Below are 16,764 nucleotides of genomic sequence, written 5' to 3' on the forward strand. Positions count from 1 at the left end.
TATGAAATGGCCTGAATAAGCAAGACTACAGAGACAGAGTAGATCCACAATTGCCACGAGGTTGCAGGGAATGGGGAGTGACTGCTAGTGGGTACTGGGTTTCTTTCTGGGGTGATGAAAATGTTCTAAAGTTGATTACGTGGTGATGATTGTACAACTATGTGAATATGCTAAAAGTTATTGAACTGTATACTTTAAATTGGTAAACTTTGTGGTAAGTGAATTATATTTCAATAAAGCTACTATGCATGTAGTAAAAAAGAAAACTACATGAGAAAAGCATGTAACCCAGACTCACATTTCCTTAGCAATAATTGATGAAACATCTGTTGTGTGCTGCCCTGTTGTTAAGCACCAGCCTGCTGAACATTTTCTTCCCATGCTGAGCGAAGGTTGGGGTAAGAGTAAGGGCTGTGGAGTGGGGACTCTGCTCCCTAACACCTGCTGGTACTTATCAAAGGAATTTGAAGATTGCTTTGCAGTAGTCACTAAGCATGTCTTTTCCTTGTATTTGCAGACATCCTCCGGGAATTCAACCCTTCCCTGAAGGGCTTCTCTGTTGGCACTGGGAAAGAAACCAGTTCTAATGCCTTCTTAAACCAGGCTGTGGCAGGAGGCCGAGCTAAGTGAGCTGGGGTGACGGGGGCGGTGAACAGCACAGGTCCTCTGGGGACCAGAGCGGGGCTTGGCCTAAACTGGGTTTATGGCTGAAGGTTGAAGGGCTTCGTCAGGGGAAGGGGTTTGAGGGCCAAAGGCTGAACGGGGCTGTCTTGGAGGTGTTACAGAAATCTGTGAGCCTACCCTAATACCCACCCCCAGAAACTAGTCACAATGGACTCTGATGCCAGGCATATGCTCTGAGCAGATTACTTTGCCTGCCTGTAAATCTCACGTAAGACATAGGTTATAAGCGGGCTCACTCTGCATCCCAGTTGTCACTGCTATGTCACTGCTGTTTCAGAGTCCTGCCCTCCCTCCCTTCCTCAGCTGTGCCTTTCGAGCTCTAAACTCTGCATCCTTCCAGTGTCCCAGGAAGAGCACCAGCCCTGGGAGGGGAGGCCCTGAGTGCAAACCCAGTTTCCTCCCTGGCCTCTCTAAGCCTCAGACTCTAAGAGGTGGGGCTGGTTAGAAACCTCTCCCACAGGGCGGTCATGAAGCTCAAATGTCGTGTTGGATATGAAGGTTCTGGTGAGCTATAAATAGTAGACACATGATACGTGTTGGTCAAAATGGTGGTCCTGGCAGTAATGCCCACCTCGGGGGAAACATCAGTGAGCACAGCCATGACTGTGTCGTGGCCCCTGGGCCCACCTGGGGAGAAACATCAGTGAGCACAGCCATGACTGTCATGGTCCCTGGGCATGGCCAGGCTGGTCCTCAAGAGTGGGCAGGTCAGCTTTCCTAGGTCCCATCCCTCCACTGCACTCCAAGATTCCAGGACCTTGAGTGCTGCTTGGGTTTGCTGCCTGGTCAGAGAGCAAGTGAATGCCATACCTAATCAAGGAAGCATAAATTGCATAAATTGGAAGATCCTTTTTTATGCTATTTGTATTTATTTTTAATTTTTATTTCAACACTTTTTGGGGTACAGGTAGTTTTTGGTTGCATGAGTAAGTTCTTTAGTGGTGATTTCTGAGATTTGGGTGCACCTGTCACCAGAGCAGTGTCCACTCTACCCAGTATGTAATCTTTAATCCCTCACCTCTCCCACCCTTCCTCTCTGAGTCCCCAAAGTCCATTATATCATTCTTTTTTTTTTTTTTTTTTTTTGAGACAGGGTCTTGCTCTGTTGCCCAGGCTGGAGTACCATAGCACAATCTCAGCTCACAGCAACCTCCACTCCCAGGTTCAAGCGATTCTCCCACCTCAGCCTCCCAAGTAGCTGGGATCACAGGCACACATCACCATTCCCGGCTAAATTTTGTTTGTATTTTTCAGTAGAGACAGGGTTTCACCATGTTGGCCAGGCTGGTCTTGAACTCCTGACCTCAAGTGATATGCCTGCTAGGCCTCCCAAAGTGCTGGGATTACAGGCATGAGCCACCATGCCTGGCCCATTATATCAGTCTTATGCCTTTGCATCCTCATAGCTTTGCTCTCCCACTTATAAGTGAGAACATACAATATTTGGTTTTCCATTCCTGAGTTACTTCACTTAGAATAATGGCTTCCAGCTCCATCCAAGTTGCTGCAAAGCACATTATTTCATTCCTTTTTATGGCTCAGTAGTATTCCATGGTGTATATAGACCACATTTTTTTATCCACTTGTTGGTTGATGAGCGCTTAGGTTGGTTCTATATCTTTGCAATTGCAAATTGTGCTGTAATAAACATGCATGTGCATGTGTCTTTTTCATATAATGACTTATTTTCCTTTGGGTAGATACCCAGAAGTGGGATGGCTGGATCGAATGGTGGTTCTACCTTCAGTTCTTTAAGGAATCTCCACACTGTTTTTCACGGTGGTTGTACTAGTTTATACTCCCACCAGCAGTGCAAAAGTGTTCCCTTTCATCATATCCAGGCCAACATCTATTATTTTTTGACCTTTAATTATGGCTGTTCTTGCAGGAGTAAAGTGATATCTCGTTGTTTTAATTTGCATTTCCCTGATATTTGGTTATGTTGAGCACTTTTTCATGTTTGTTGGCTGGTTGTATATCTTCTTTTGAGAATTGACCATTCATGACCTTTGCCCACTTTTTGATGGGATGATTTGGTTTTTTTAGATCCTATTTTTAATCACAAATATCACACTACATTGTGGTTCCTAGGAATCACGTGGTTTGGTTCCTAGATTTCCTGACATCCTTCCAGCTCTCAGCACCATCCTGAGACCATGAGCCACCTAAGTAGCTTTCTTATTCATCGCCAGTAGGAAAGGTGACACAGTATCCAAAGTAATGGGTAACACAAACCCCAATAGGTTTAGTTTGTTTGTTTGAGACAGAGTCTTGCTCTGTTGCCCAGGCTGGAGTGCAGTGGCACGATCTCGGCTCCCTGCAACCTCTGCCTCCCAAGTTCAAGTGATTCTCCTGCCTCACCCTCCTGGGTAGCTGGGACTATGAGCACATTTTTTGTATGTTTAGTAGAGACAGGGTTTCACCGTGTTAGCCAGGATGGTCTTGATCTCCTGACCTCATGATCTGTCTGCCTCGGCCTCCCAAAGTGCTGGGATTGCAGGTGTGAGCCACCGCGTCCAGAAGGCCCAACAGGTTTTTTTGTTTTGTTTTTTTTTTTTTTTTTTGAGACGGAGTCTCGCTCTGTCGCCCAGGCTGGAGTGCAGTGGCCGGATCTCGGCTCACTGCAAGCTCCGATTCCCGGGTTTACACCATTCTCCTGCCTCAGCCTCCCGAGTAGCTGGGACTACAGGCGCCCGCCACCTCGCCCGGCTAGTTTTTTTTTTTTTTTGCATTTTTTAGTAGAGACGGGGTTTCACCGTGTTAGCCAGGATGGTCTCGATCTCCTGACCTCGTGATCCGCCCGTCTAGGCCTCCCAAAGTGCTGGGATTACAGGCTTGAGCCACCGCGCCCGGCCGGCCCAATAGGTTTTATGATGAATTCTGGGGCTTTCTTTTCCTTTTGATGGTGATAGAATTAAAAGGCTACAGGTTTACTGCTTTAATAGTACCATCATCTTGCTTTTTCCAAGCATATGTGGGCTGGTAGTATAAGAGGAAAGACAGTTGTAAGCATGATTAGGTCAGGGAGGCATCCAAGAATAAAACCTTAGAGTCAAGAGCATAAAAGTAACCAAAATGAGTGTGGTTCATTTGGCCCTGGGTTTCTGTCCTTGCTTTGCCAGAGGACTTGGGGCTCTTTCATGCAAGCAATCTAAGCACATCCTGGGTGGCAGGGAAAAGTTGGAGGTTATTATTTCCTGTGTTACAATAGAAGAAACTGTAGCACAAAGAGGCCACATGGCCTGAACAAATGCATCAACTTGACCACATAGTCTGGCCTTGTGCCCTGCAGGCTTTATTCCAGGTCTGACAATAGCTGTCATGTGGATACAGCCGTGCACCATTTACAAGGTACCCTCACATTTATCGTCCCTGTAGTCTGCACAATAACCATGAGATGAACAGAGCAAAACATCAGACTCCCATGTTTTACCAATGATAAAATTAAGCTTCCGCCAGGCACAGTGACTCACACGTGTAATCCCAGTACTTTGGGAGGCCGAGGTAGGCAGATTACTTGAAGTCAGGAGTTCAAGATCAGCCTGGCCAACATAGTGAAATCCCGTCTCTACGAAAAATACAAAAATTAGCCGGGTGTGGTGGCGGGTACCTGTAATTCCAGTTACTTGGGAGGCTGAGGCACGAGAATCGCTTGAACCTGGGAGGTGCAGGTTGCAGTGAACTGAGGTCATGCCATTGCACTACAATCTGGGTGATAGCGCAAGACTCAGTCTCAAAAACAAAAGAGTTTCAGAGTGGTTGGGTAATCATCCTCAAACTCTGTTCCATCAACAGAGCAGCGGCTCTGATAACTTCAGATTTACAGATGAGGAAATCAAGGCTCAAAAAGGTTAAGTGACTTACGTGAAGTCCCCATCCAGGTAACCAAATACCTAGTGTACTTTGACTCACATCAGGCCAGTAGGGCGAATAGATAAGAGGGGAAGAGGATGACCACTAATGTTTCCTGCTAAGCCCTGTGCCAGGGACTTTGTCAATGATGATGGTGAGAATGATGGCAGAAATAACTCAGTGGTTGCATACTATGTGTCAAGCACTGTCATAAGTTCTTTATATGGCACCTCATTTAATTTCCCCAACAGCTCTGTGAGGAAGGTATGTTACCATCCCCGTTTCCCAAAGGGAAAAACTGAGGGTTTGCAGGATCAAGTAGTCGGCCAAGGTCTCAGAGCTGGTCATTTGTGGAAGCAGGATTCAAACCCTGGCAGTCTGGCACCAGCAGTGGTTCTCATCTACTGCTCCCAATGACCGTCCAAGATCAGTGAGCTTGTCTCCATTTTGCGGTCTTTTTGAGCTGAGAATTAGAGTCACTTTCACACAGTTAGCAAGAGGCACCTAAGTGTCCAACCCAGGTGCATCTGACTAGACTACATCATCTTAAGGGTAGGAGGGCTTAGGCCATGGCACCTGCCAAAATGGGGGGTGCCATGACATGTGCATGATGTGAAATACGCACAGGCAAACCTTCTGTTTGCCCTGAACAAGCCTAGCTTGGAAGGAAAAGAAAAGCACACCATACCAAATATGCCAATCAGAAAATAGTCATACTGGCTGGGCGCGGTGGCTCACGCCTGGAATCACGGCACTTTGGGAGGCCGAGGCAGATGGATCGTGAGGTCAGGAGTTTGAGATCAGCCTGGCCAACATGGTGAAACCCTGTCTCTACTAAAAATACAAAAATTAGCTGGGCGTGGTGACACGTGGCTGTAATCTCAGCTACTTGGGAGGCTGAATCAGGAGAATTGCTTGAACCCAGGAGGCAGAGGTTGCTGTGAGCTGAGATTGTGCCACTGCACTCCAGCCTGGGCGACAGAGCAAGACTCCATCTCAGGGGGGAAAGAAAAAGAAAAAGAAACATAGTCACACTGAGAGTCACCCCCTCCTATGTGCAGTGCTCTGGCCTTCCCAAGCACAGTCACCACCCAACACCCCCGCAGGGAAGCATGAATGGGGAAGGAGCTTTGTGACATGGCCTTCAGTCTATTTTCCTGCAGGAGGCCCACCCTGGGCCTTCCTCCACTATACATTTGATTGCTGCTCTCTCTGCTAAGGGCCCCTGCCAGTCCCCACTCCTCACAGCACTTCCTCTGGTATGTGTCCGCAGGGATTTACCTGTCCAGGCCAGGAGGCTGGTGGACCTGATGAAGAATGACACGGTGGGTCCCTGGGATGGGAGTAGGCAAGAGAAATCCCTGGACACAGAAAAGATCAGCTGTGGACTGAGGGGTGGTTGGGAGCCTGGCGTGGGTTTCTAGCAGACACATCTGAAGCCTAAAACGCTGCTCCTCTGGAAAGGTGATTCCTATTTGTTCAGTCAGTCGGCTGTTGAAATTAAACATCTATTGTGAGTCAGGCATCAGGCTGGGGCTGGAGATACATGAAAGAATACAATACAGTCCTGTCCTCAAGGAGCTTGGAAGAGGAGACCAATGTGAAGAATCAAATTACAGAACAGTTGCCACGTGCTCCATCAAAAGGGTTCTGTATAAGACAGGGTGGGGTGCAGAAGGGACCGGGCCCTCTGCTTAGGACGGTCAGGGAAGGCTTGAGAAGGAGATTTTGGCTGTTATTCTGGGCACATGGCCTATGGGAGAGCCCTGGTCTGCAAGGAGCAGTACCAAAAAATAAAAGTAGAGGAGATGTTTGAGCCAGGTTCTGAAAGATGAATATGAGGCTCTCCCTCAAATGAAAGCTTGGATCTCAATTCAGAGGCTGTTTCTAGGTGGGTAAAATAAAAAGGAAGATTAGGATGAGTTATGTTATATATACTTTAATGTACAACAAAGTCTATTACTGGGAGGTTTTCAGGGTATTTCTACCCTTAATGTCAAACTTTTCTGGATCTTGTTCTCACCTTTCTCCTTCCACCCTCTTTTGGAAGTGCAGATCAGAGAAGTAAAGCTATGTAGGCCTGGGGCAATATAAGAGGCTTGAAGGGCCGTGGCTGCCCTGGGGCCATAGTTTATGGAATGTGTATGGCTGCACCCTCTCCACACAGCCCTGTGACTTCATGTACTTCTCCAGGTCCTCCTTGGAGGAGACAGATCCCAGAGGTGGCAAAATCTTTTCAGAGCTTGTGCTTAGAGCTGCCACCTTACTCTACCCATCCTCTCTGGCTTGACTAGTTCATAGGCAGAGCTAGTCACCAGTGTGAGTACTCCAAATTTGGAGAGCTCCCTCTTAATGAAAGGTGGTCCTTTCTCTGTTAAGGCAAAATTAGAATTCAGGATTTCTAGAAGATTCTGGAACAAACGTTCCTGTCCCATGGCCAAGACCAGCTTCCTTATCCCCTCCCCACTTCCTTGCTATGCTGGAGATGGAGGAACAGAGCTCAGAGGGCATCTGTATCCACTCCCACCAGGACACGTGGAAACTGTGACGTGTGTGCTTTTGTGTGTGAACAGAGCCACATGGAAGTTCAATGATTCCACCTAAAATAATGAACCATTAGCACTTATGATCTCAGGAGCCCAAAACCAAGGAACAGAAAATTCGAAAGTCCATGAGACTCTAGTGTGTGAGGACCCATCTTTTCTAGTGTCAAGCGCTTTGTGTTTTCCTTGGCTTGACTCTGGGACAAGGTGCTTGATTGTGTGTTTCTTACTCATTTCAGAGGATACACTTTCAGGAAGACTGGAAGATAATAACCCTGTTTATAGGCGGCAATGACCTCTGTGATTTCTGCAGTGATCCGGTAGGTCTCCAGGCCCTTTACTCAAGACTCACCCCCAGAGAAGGATTTTCACAGCCCAGTCACTTGCTCTGCCCGGGAGCAGTACAGCTAAGTTGGGACTCAGGCTCGTGGTTTGTCTTGGATCCAGCCTGGGATGAACCCCGAGACTGAGAAGGCATTCACCTCCAGGGAGCCATTCAGCTGGACAAGCAGGATTGGTTAAAAGATTGATCCTGATTAAGTTTCCTATCAAGGGAGCTTGATCATATCATTCTAGAAACCAAGATAACACCCATTGACTAGAAAAATCTTTCCTGTGTTCAGAGAGAGTCACAGGTTAGCTCCTTTCCCCAGTCTCCAGCGGCCTTGCCGTCTCCACCTTTGTGCTGTCACTTGTATGGAAAGGTTGAGTTCCTGCAGGCATTTGGGCCAGCTTCAGAGCCATGTCATTCTGGGCTGGTGGGAAACCCAAGATCAAGGCTGCTGCTCCATGGATGCTGCATGTCCTCCTGGAACCTGGAACCTCAGTCTCTGAGCTGATAGAAGCCTGACAGGGCATACCCACTAGTCTCCCACCCACGCCTATGCCAGGAGTGTACTAGGAGCAAAGCAGTGGCAAAGGAAACACAGGCCCTGTCCTCAGGAACTTGCACTGCCAGCGGAGAGAGGCACAGGCAATTCATCCTGCACAAGGCAGACATCAGGATGTGGTTGTAGGGTTGCACACAGAAGGGAGGTCTAAAAGCAAAGTTGGCTGGCATGGTGGCTCACACCTGTAATCCCAGCACTTTGGGAGGCCGAGGCAGACAGATTACCTGAGGTCAGGAGTTCGAGACCAGCCTGGCCAACATGGTGAAACCCCATCTCTACAAAAATACAAAAATTAGTCAATCATGATGGTGAGTGCCTGTAGTCCCAGTTACTTGGGAGGGTGAGGCAGAAGAATCGCTTAAACCCAGGTGGCAGAGGTTGCAGTGAGCTGAGATCACGCCACTGCACTCCAGCCTGGGTGACAAAGTGAGACTCCGTCTCAAAAAAAAAAAACAAAAACAAAAACAAAAAAACAAAGTTGCTGTGGGACCCTGGTGTGTGGGGAAGCGGGGGTTGTTGGAGAGATTTACACAGAGCAGGAGACTTTCCAGCTGGGGCTTGAAGATGAGGAGGTTTGTCAGTCAGATAGGGGACCAGCAGAGTCAGGTTTAGGAAGTAGTGCTCTTGCTGTGGCCTGTAAGCACCTACCTGGAGGGACGCCCCAGCACCCAGGCCCCTCACAACCCACTTTCCTGGCATCAAAGTCACCAGGAGTCAGGATTTTTCAAGCTGTGATCTGAAAGGCCCAGAGGGGACCCTTGGGGCTGCTGGTGGCCCATGGGGAGGTGGGACCCTGGGCCCCTCCCCTGCTCATGTTAAGTGACACAGCTTTGGTATGTTCCATACATCAGGGCTTTTGTTTAGATTTCAATCAGAGAAAGAGCTCCACTGCTGAGAAAGCTTTAAAACCGCAAATATCGAGATCAGGAGAAACAGTTAAAATGTGTTTAGGCTTGGTGTGGCGGGTGTTTCACAGGACCCTCTTCCCCTCTTCCCCTCCTGTTATTGCTTTGATTTGTGTAGGGTGTGCTTTCATACATGTAGGGTGTGCTCAGTAGCCCCAGACACTGAGGCTCCAAGCAAAAGAGATCAGGCCGTAGGACAGAGGCTGCTCAGGTTGCAGGAGATCTTAGAGGTCATCTGCTTTGACATCCCCGTGTTAGAGGGGCCCAGAGATGTGATGCTCCGGCTCTACAGCTAGTGGATGTGGAGTAGGTCCAGAGCTCCATGCAAAAAAACAAACAAAACAAAAAGAAAAACGGAAACCTGCGGCTCATGGGGCTGGTGTCGAGGCTGGGGCCCCAAAGACAAACACTGCATTTCAATATTGCCCGCTGTGACTGAATACAGAAAGAAGGGGACTCTAGCCAGGTGCAGTGGCTCACACCTGTAATCCCAGCACTTTGGGAGACCGAGATGGATGGATCACTTGAGCCCAGGACCAGCCTGGGCAACATGGTGAAACCCCATCTCTACCAAAAAAAAAAAATTAGCCAAATGTGGTATCATGTATCCATGGCCCCAGATACTTGGGAGGCTGAGGTGGGAGGATTGCTTGAGCCCAGGAGGTGAAGGTTGCAGTGAGCTGTGATCATGCCACTGCACTCCAGCCCAGAAGGCAGAGTGAGACCATGTCTCAAAAAAAGAAAAAAAAAGAAAAAAAAAAAGAAGGACCCAAGAGAGAAAGTAGCCCGGTTCTGTAGAGAGATTTGGTGACAAATGGTGTTCAAGGGACACTTCTCTTCCTGCAGGTCCACTATTCTCCCCAGAACTTCTCAGACAACATTGGGAAGGCCCTGGACATCCTCCACGCCGAGGTACGGAGGCTAGGCCGTGAGACCTCGCCTAGAGGAAGCTCTGGCGTCCTGCTGAGACCTCCCCGGCAGGTCACCTTTGTTGTGGATCCCAGCCCAGATGCATAAATGGGGAGCAGGGACAGTTGGAGGAAGTGGATGGGGGCAGATGGAAGTCCCTAGACCTGAAACTTCAGCAGGAAGCGCAGGTCCCAAACCCAGGTGAGAGCCTGGAGCTGCCCAGCCTCATCCTCTTGGTGACTGATTTTTGCCTTTTCTCAGGTTCCTCGGGCATTTGTGAACCTGGTGACGGTGCTTGAGATCGTCAACCTGAGAGAGCTGTACCAGGAGAAAAAAGTCTACTGCCCAAGGATGATCCTCAGGTCAGACAGACACTTCTCCCCAGTTCTGCTAAAAATCCTCACTGCTAAGGGCAGTGGCACCCTTAGCAAATTCCTTAGAAAACCCAAGGGCCAAAGTGTGAAAGGGCTGTGACCACTCCGTCTTCTAACCTGGAAAGGCCTAAGGCGAGGATATCCCAGGATTTTTCCACCCTGGTATAGGCCTCAGCCCTCCTCAGGGTGTGCATGGAGAACTACCCCTGCACCCCACCTCTGTTGCCATGGCAGCCACAAGGCACCCTCTAGGCCTCCAGAGGGAAGAGTAAATGCTAGGAATGGAGTCAAGCTGTGTGGGCGAGGCCCGGGGACCGCCCAGGCCACTGCTGGGACCTGCTTCCAAGTATGTCCAGAGCTGACCTGTCCCCTCGTAGAGGCCCATCTCTAGGACAGGGGTGCCTCTGGTTGGTATGGGTGTTCCACGTAAAGCATTCACAGATACAGGGCCACTGTCACTAGCCAGAGAAGGAGGTCAAACCAGAATCAGCAGGGTCCAGAGGATACAGTCCTCCCCAGAGAGTAGAAAGCACTGGTCCTCAGAAGTTGCCTGAGAGGACGTCTTCACCCCTCAGCCTCCAGAGCCAGACAGAGCTGGCTTCCCCATCTAATACAGGCTGAGCATCCCTCATCCGAAAATCTGAAATCTGAAATGCTCCAAAATCCAGAACTTTTTTTTTTTTTTTGAAACAAGGTCTCACTCTGTCACCCAGGCTGGAGTACAGTGGTGCGATCTCAGCCCACTGCAGCCTCCACCTCCCAGGTTCAAGCAATTCTCCCACCTCAGCCTCCTGAGTAGCTGGGATTACAGGCACACCACCACGCCCAGCTAATTTTTGTATTTTTAGTAGAGATGGGGTTTTACCATGTTGGCCAAGCTGGTCCTGAACTCCTGATCTCAGGTGATCCACCCTCCTCGGCCTCCCAGAGTGCTGGGATTACAGGCGTGAGCCACCACGCCCAACCCAAAATCCAAAACTTTTAAAATGCTAACATGACACCACAAGGGGAAAATTCCACACCTGACCTCATGTGACAGGCTGTAGTCAAAACACAGGTGCACAGCACGCAGTTTACTCAGCAGCCCCGAAAAGCCCCCTTCAGCTGCGATGCACTATCTTTTCTGCGCATGCCCAAATCCTGTGGCTCAAGCATGCCCACAAAGCGTAGCAAAATGGCACATGTGCAGGTGAGATACTCCAACGACAGGTTCCCCACGAGGGCTCATGTGGGGCTAAGACCTGCGTGCATTACTCACCTAGTTTTTGCTCATTCTCTGTGTTGTAAAGATGTGGCTGAAAACGATAGCCATAGGGTAATGCAAATATTCCAAAAAAAAAAAAAAAAAAAAAAAATCTGAAATGCTTCTGCCTTAAAGCATTTCAGATAAGGGAGACCCAGCCTGTATCACACATCTCCAGGACGGTCGGGAATAAGACGTTTCTCTAAGTGAAGCATGAATATTTCCCACAGCCTTCCTTCCTACAAGTTCTCCTCTGGACTGTTAGCCAAGGTCACTGAGGCTGTGCTCCCCTACCCTGCCCCCCAGCTCTGTTACTCGGTACAGGTCCCCATCCCAGCCCTGAGCACATCACATGGTAATTCTTCATGTGCCTCTCTCCCCCACAGCCTGTGAACTCAGTCTGAGTCACTGCTAGCACGATGTAGGGGCTCAGCTGCTGTTTGCTGAATGACTGAATAATTCACATGGGCCAGACTTGCTCTTGGAAGTTAAGGGGTACCTTTCCTGCTCCTCTGCAGATCCACGCCATGCCTCACCTGGGGGACCCAAACTGCACAGGTCCCCTGGAGAAGGCCTCACAGTGCTGTGAGCAGAGACAGGATAGCTGCTGGGTGACACGTGCCTATGAACACAGCTGGTGTCAGGCATGCTATTTCCAACTGCTGACTCATCCCCTGGCTCCCACTTTCTCCAGTCACTGGGCCACACAGGGGATCAGTGTCTTCACTCCATTTCAGAGCAGCTTACCAGAAAGCCTCTTGCTACCCATCCCGGCAGGGTTTTTTAGACCTTTCAAACTAAAGGTTCAGAATAGACATTTGCCAGGCCCATTCACAGATCTGAGATGGCCAAGTCACTGAATGTCAAGGTTGGATAGACTCAGTCTTTTCCTGCCGCCTCTGCAGTGCCCTGCACTCCCCACCTCTCCACTGTTTTTTCTTTTTTTTTTTTTTTTTTTGAGACGGAGTCTCACTCTGTCACCCAGGCTGGAGTGCTGTGGCCAGATCTCAGCTCACTGCAAGCTCCGCCTCCTGGGTTCACGCCATTCTCCTGCCTCAGCCTCCCAAGTAGCTGGGACTACAGGCGCCGCCACCTCGCCCGGCTAGTTTTTTGTAGTTTTTAGTAGAGACGGGGTTTCACCATGTTAGCCAGGATGGTCTCGATCTCCTGACCTCATGATCCGCCCGTCTCGACCTCCCAAAGTGCTGGGATTACAGGGTTGAGCCACCACGCCCGGCCAGCTCTCCACTGTTTCATCAGGTGGTTGTGCTTTCCTCTGCAGTGCTGAGTCTACCCGGAGCCATCCCTGCTGTTACCACCTCATCCCCCTGGACCAAAAGCCCAGATGTGCCAGGTAGCTGGCCAGGTCAGAGATGCAGACTGGATGGAAGCAGTTTAATATGGAGATTTAATATAGAGATTAAGAGCTCAGGTTCAGAGCCAGGCAGACTTGAGTCAAGTCCTAGCTCCCACACTCAGCACCCATGCAACCTTGAGAAACTTACTCAACCACTCTGAGCCTTGGTTTCCTCATCTCTAAAACAGGGATAATGAGAATACCACTTCTAGAATGGCTGGGAGGACTAAACAGGTTAATACCCATAAAGTTATTATTGCAGTGCTTGGTATACCTTTCAATGTTAATTATTCAGTAATAACTACTAAAATATATTCAAATCAATGTATCTCAGCAATTATTATTGTTGTCACTGCAGTATGCCTCATCCGCACAGCACTTTCCTCAGACAGCCCCAAGGTGAGTCGGCTCCATAAAAGTCACTCCTACAGATGGCAGAAGAAGTCTACTTCATTTTCAAGAGCAAATCCAGGTCTAGGAATTTTTCTCTTTTCTTTTTTTTTTTTCTTTCGAGAGAGAGTCTTACTCTGTCACCCAGGCTGGAGTGTAGTGGCACAATCTCAGCTCACTGCAACCTCCGCCTCCCAGGTTCAAGCAATTCTCGTGCCTCAGCCTCCTGAGTAGCTGGGACCACAGGCATGCAGCACCATGCCCGGCTAATATTTTATATTTTTAGTAGAGACGGGCTTTTGCCGTGTCAGCCAGCCTGGTCTCGAGCTCCTGACCTCAAGGGATCTGCCCACCTCGTCCACCAAAGTGCTGGGATGACAGGCGTGAGCCACCGCGCCTGGCCTGGAAATTTTCTTTAACTTCATTTGGTGTGGTCAGCAGGTCAGCCAGGCAGGCTCCTCATTAGCACAGATTTCTGAACTCCAAGTTACAAGAAATATGTTGAGTCTCAAGCCAACGTTTCTGCTTCCCTTATTCAGGATGGTGATCTTGATGCAGTGAGGGTTTCTCTTTGGTTTGGTCTGCAGGTCTCTGTGTCCCTGTGTCCTGAAGTTTGATGATAACTCAACAGAACTCGCCACCCTCATCGAATTCAACAAGAAGTTTCAGGTAAGCTGGGAAGGTTCTAAGACTTCCCAGAACTGCTGTGTGATTTGATTCCTCTGTCTGGAGAACAAGTCAATGCTTCAGTAATTTTGACCCTGTGTGGGCAATGACCACTGACTAGTTTGCTGATTTTAAAACACCCTGAGACACAGCGGGGGCTGCTATTTGGTTTGTTTGAATTGCGCCACAGAACCAAGTCCCTGAACACGAGCCACTGAATCTCAGTTCTTGGTCGTTACATGAAATGAACGTTTCCACTCGTCCATGGCAAACACGGATCATGGAAAGAAGTTTCAGAGTGGATCTATCCAGATCCGAACCTTGACTCTGCTCACTGGTTGTGGAACATTAGACATGTGGGCAATGAAACTTCTCTGAACTTCCAGCTCCTGGGTGGGAAACGTAGGCTGAAAGACCTCCCTCCCTCGAGGGTCTCCAGGGTTCAGCAAGATAAGGTGCATTCCCTCTGCCCTCCGCGCCGATAGAATGGATGTTCTTGGGGAGCACAAGGAGAAAGAAAGTCAGGAGATCATATCCATCTTGTGAGTTGTTCGTTTTAGTCCTTTCTCTAGCACATCTTTGACCAGAACAGCTGATTCCCTTAACGATTGAGTTTCTCCCCAACAAAAAATTTGTCCAGTCACTCAAAGAGGACAATGGTAGGCTTTTCTTCTAGACTAGGCTGCAAACAGCTGCCAGAGTGGATCCATCCTTCCGGGAGTCCATGGACTCCTTGGGGACGGCACCATTTCCCTGCAGACCGTTTTGGGGGCAGCTATACCTGCCAGGTGTATCAGGGCTCAGGGAAATGAATCTGTATTTATTATCCTTTGTGTCTACTACCTAGCACTCGGGATGACTCCCCAGCTGGACTTCCTTTATTTTATTTTATTTTATTTATTATTTATTTATTTATTTATAATGAGACAGGGTCTGACTTTGTTACCCAGCCTGGAGTGCAGTGGCACAATCTCGGCTCACTTGCAGCCTTGACCTCTAAGCCTCAAGTGATCCTCCCACCTCAGTCCTCCAAGTAGCTGGGACTACAGGTGTGTGCCACCACACCCGGCTACTTTTTGTATTTTTAGTAGAGATTGGGTTTCACTATGTTGCCCAGGCTGGTCTTGGACTCCTGCACACAAGCAATCCACCTGCCTCAGCCTCCCAAAGTGCTGGGATTGCAGGCAAGAGCCACTGCGCCAAGCCATACTTCCTTCTGCTGTGAGCAGGCACCTCGGACTCTGGGGGAGGAAGTGCCTGGCCCACATCAGAAGAGGAAAAACAGCTGAGGTTATGGCCATGAGAGCAACCCTGTTTCAATTGGGGTTATTGGGTGCACGCAACTAAAGTTCATGCAGTTTCTGACTAATTTAAACAGATTTAATATTTACACAGAATCTCTGACAGAGCTAGAGAGCTAGGGTCAGGAGCAAAGCCATGAGGAATCATGGAATCCTGGAATTCTAGGGGCCAAGCCGTAAGAATCAAAATCAGGGCTGGGTGCGGTGACTCACGCCTATAATCCCAGCACTTTGGGAGACGGAGGCGGGTGGATCACTTGAGGTTAGGAGTTCAAGACCAGCTTGGCCAACATAGTGAAACCCTGCAAAAAATACCAAAATTAGCTGGACGTGCTGGCACATGCCTGTAGTCTCAGCTACTCGAGAGGCTAAGGTGGGAGGATCACTTGAGCCCAGGAGGCGGAGGCTGCAGTGAGCCGAGATTGCACCGTTGCACTCCAACCTAGGTGACACAGTGAGACTGTCTCAAAATAAAAAAATAAAAAATAAAAAGAATCCAAATCAGGGCCGGGCGCGGTGGCTCACACCTGTAATCCCAGCACTTTGGGAGGCCGAGGCGGGAAGGTCACGAGGTCAGGAGATAGAGACCATCCTGGTTAACACAGTGAAACCCCATCTCTACTAAAATTACAAAAAATTAGCCAGGCATGGTGGCGGGCGCCTGTAGTCCCAGCTACTCGGGAGGCTGAGGCAGGAGAATGGCGTTGAACCCGGACAGAGCAAGACTCCATCTCAAAAAAAAAAAAAAAAAAAAAAAAAAAAGAATCAGGCCACAGACCTGGTCCAGGGAAGACATCACAGACTCCACTGTCACTGCTGCTTCTAGGAACTGGATGCAGCTGCCACCTTCAGCAGAATGGATGTTTTGCCATCCCTGACACAGGCAATGATTGGTGAAGCCTCAGTCATGTACCCACGCCCTGGCTGCAAGAGGGGTTGGGAAAGCGGGTGTTGTCGTCTTTTTTAGCCTCCACAGTGGGAGACAGGCTGCTCTCTATGCAGTGGGGTCTTCAAACTTGGAAGTGGGTTCAGATGCTGAGCAGCCGACAAGCAGGAGAAAGATTCACCAACATCGCCCTGCCGGCCTCTGCAGACAGGCCAGCTGTTCCCAGGCTGATCCTGGTTGCCACTGAGGCCCTGGTCTAGTGTTTTGGAGATGCCCACGTGTCAGCCGTGTGTGGCCATCACACCCTCTCTCAGAATCATCTCACACCCTACTTCCCACAATAGCTGCGGCTCTCATCACTCTCCCTGGAGATGATCATTCCTATTAATAACCACAGTCACTCACTTGCCACTTGCCATGTGCCAGGGACGCTGCACACTATTTCTTTCCACTGCCAAAAGGCGTGTGGTTCCACCGTGAGCCCATCTGGCTATCCCCAGAGTAACCAGTAGCATCGGAAAGGACTTAAGAGATGGCCCAGGACTCAGCCAACATCCTCCATTTACAAGGGGAAACAGAGAAAAGGGAAGCAGCATGCTGGAAGTCACTCTGCTAGTTTGCAGACCTAGCAGACCTTCTGAGAGATGACCTTCTCTCCTTCCCTCATGCCTTACTCAAGGCAGACACTGGCTTGGGAGGTCAGACATAAGACATTCCTGGCCTAGGAATTGACCCTGGGAAAAGACAGTGTGTGGTATCTTCTG

General features: G+C 49.2%; 1 protein-coding gene across 1 annotated transcript in view; it reads left to right on the forward strand.

Moving 5' to 3' along the window:
* Nucleotides 1-16,764, forward strand: part of LOC104668467 (phospholipase B1, membrane-associated) — a 101,583-nt gene that overhangs the window by 28,698 nt on the left and 56,121 nt on the right. Inside the window, exons 8-13 of the mRNA XM_030920499.1 lie at nt 518-626; nt 5,810-5,861; nt 7,319-7,399; nt 9,721-9,786; nt 10,045-10,145; nt 13,735-13,816. Coding sequence (XP_030776359.1) covers nt 518-626; nt 5,810-5,861; nt 7,319-7,399; nt 9,721-9,786; nt 10,045-10,145; nt 13,735-13,816 — 491 coding nt within the window. The remainder of the gene's footprint in view (nt 1-517; nt 627-5,809; nt 5,862-7,318; nt 7,400-9,720; nt 9,787-10,044; nt 10,146-13,734; nt 13,817-16,764) is intronic.

Source organism: Rhinopithecus roxellana, chromosome 17, assembly GCF_007565055.1.
Source record: "Rhinopithecus roxellana isolate Shanxi Qingling chromosome 17, ASM756505v1, whole genome shotgun sequence".
NCBI classification, from domain to species: domain Eukaryota; kingdom Metazoa; phylum Chordata; class Mammalia; order Primates; family Cercopithecidae; genus Rhinopithecus; species Rhinopithecus roxellana.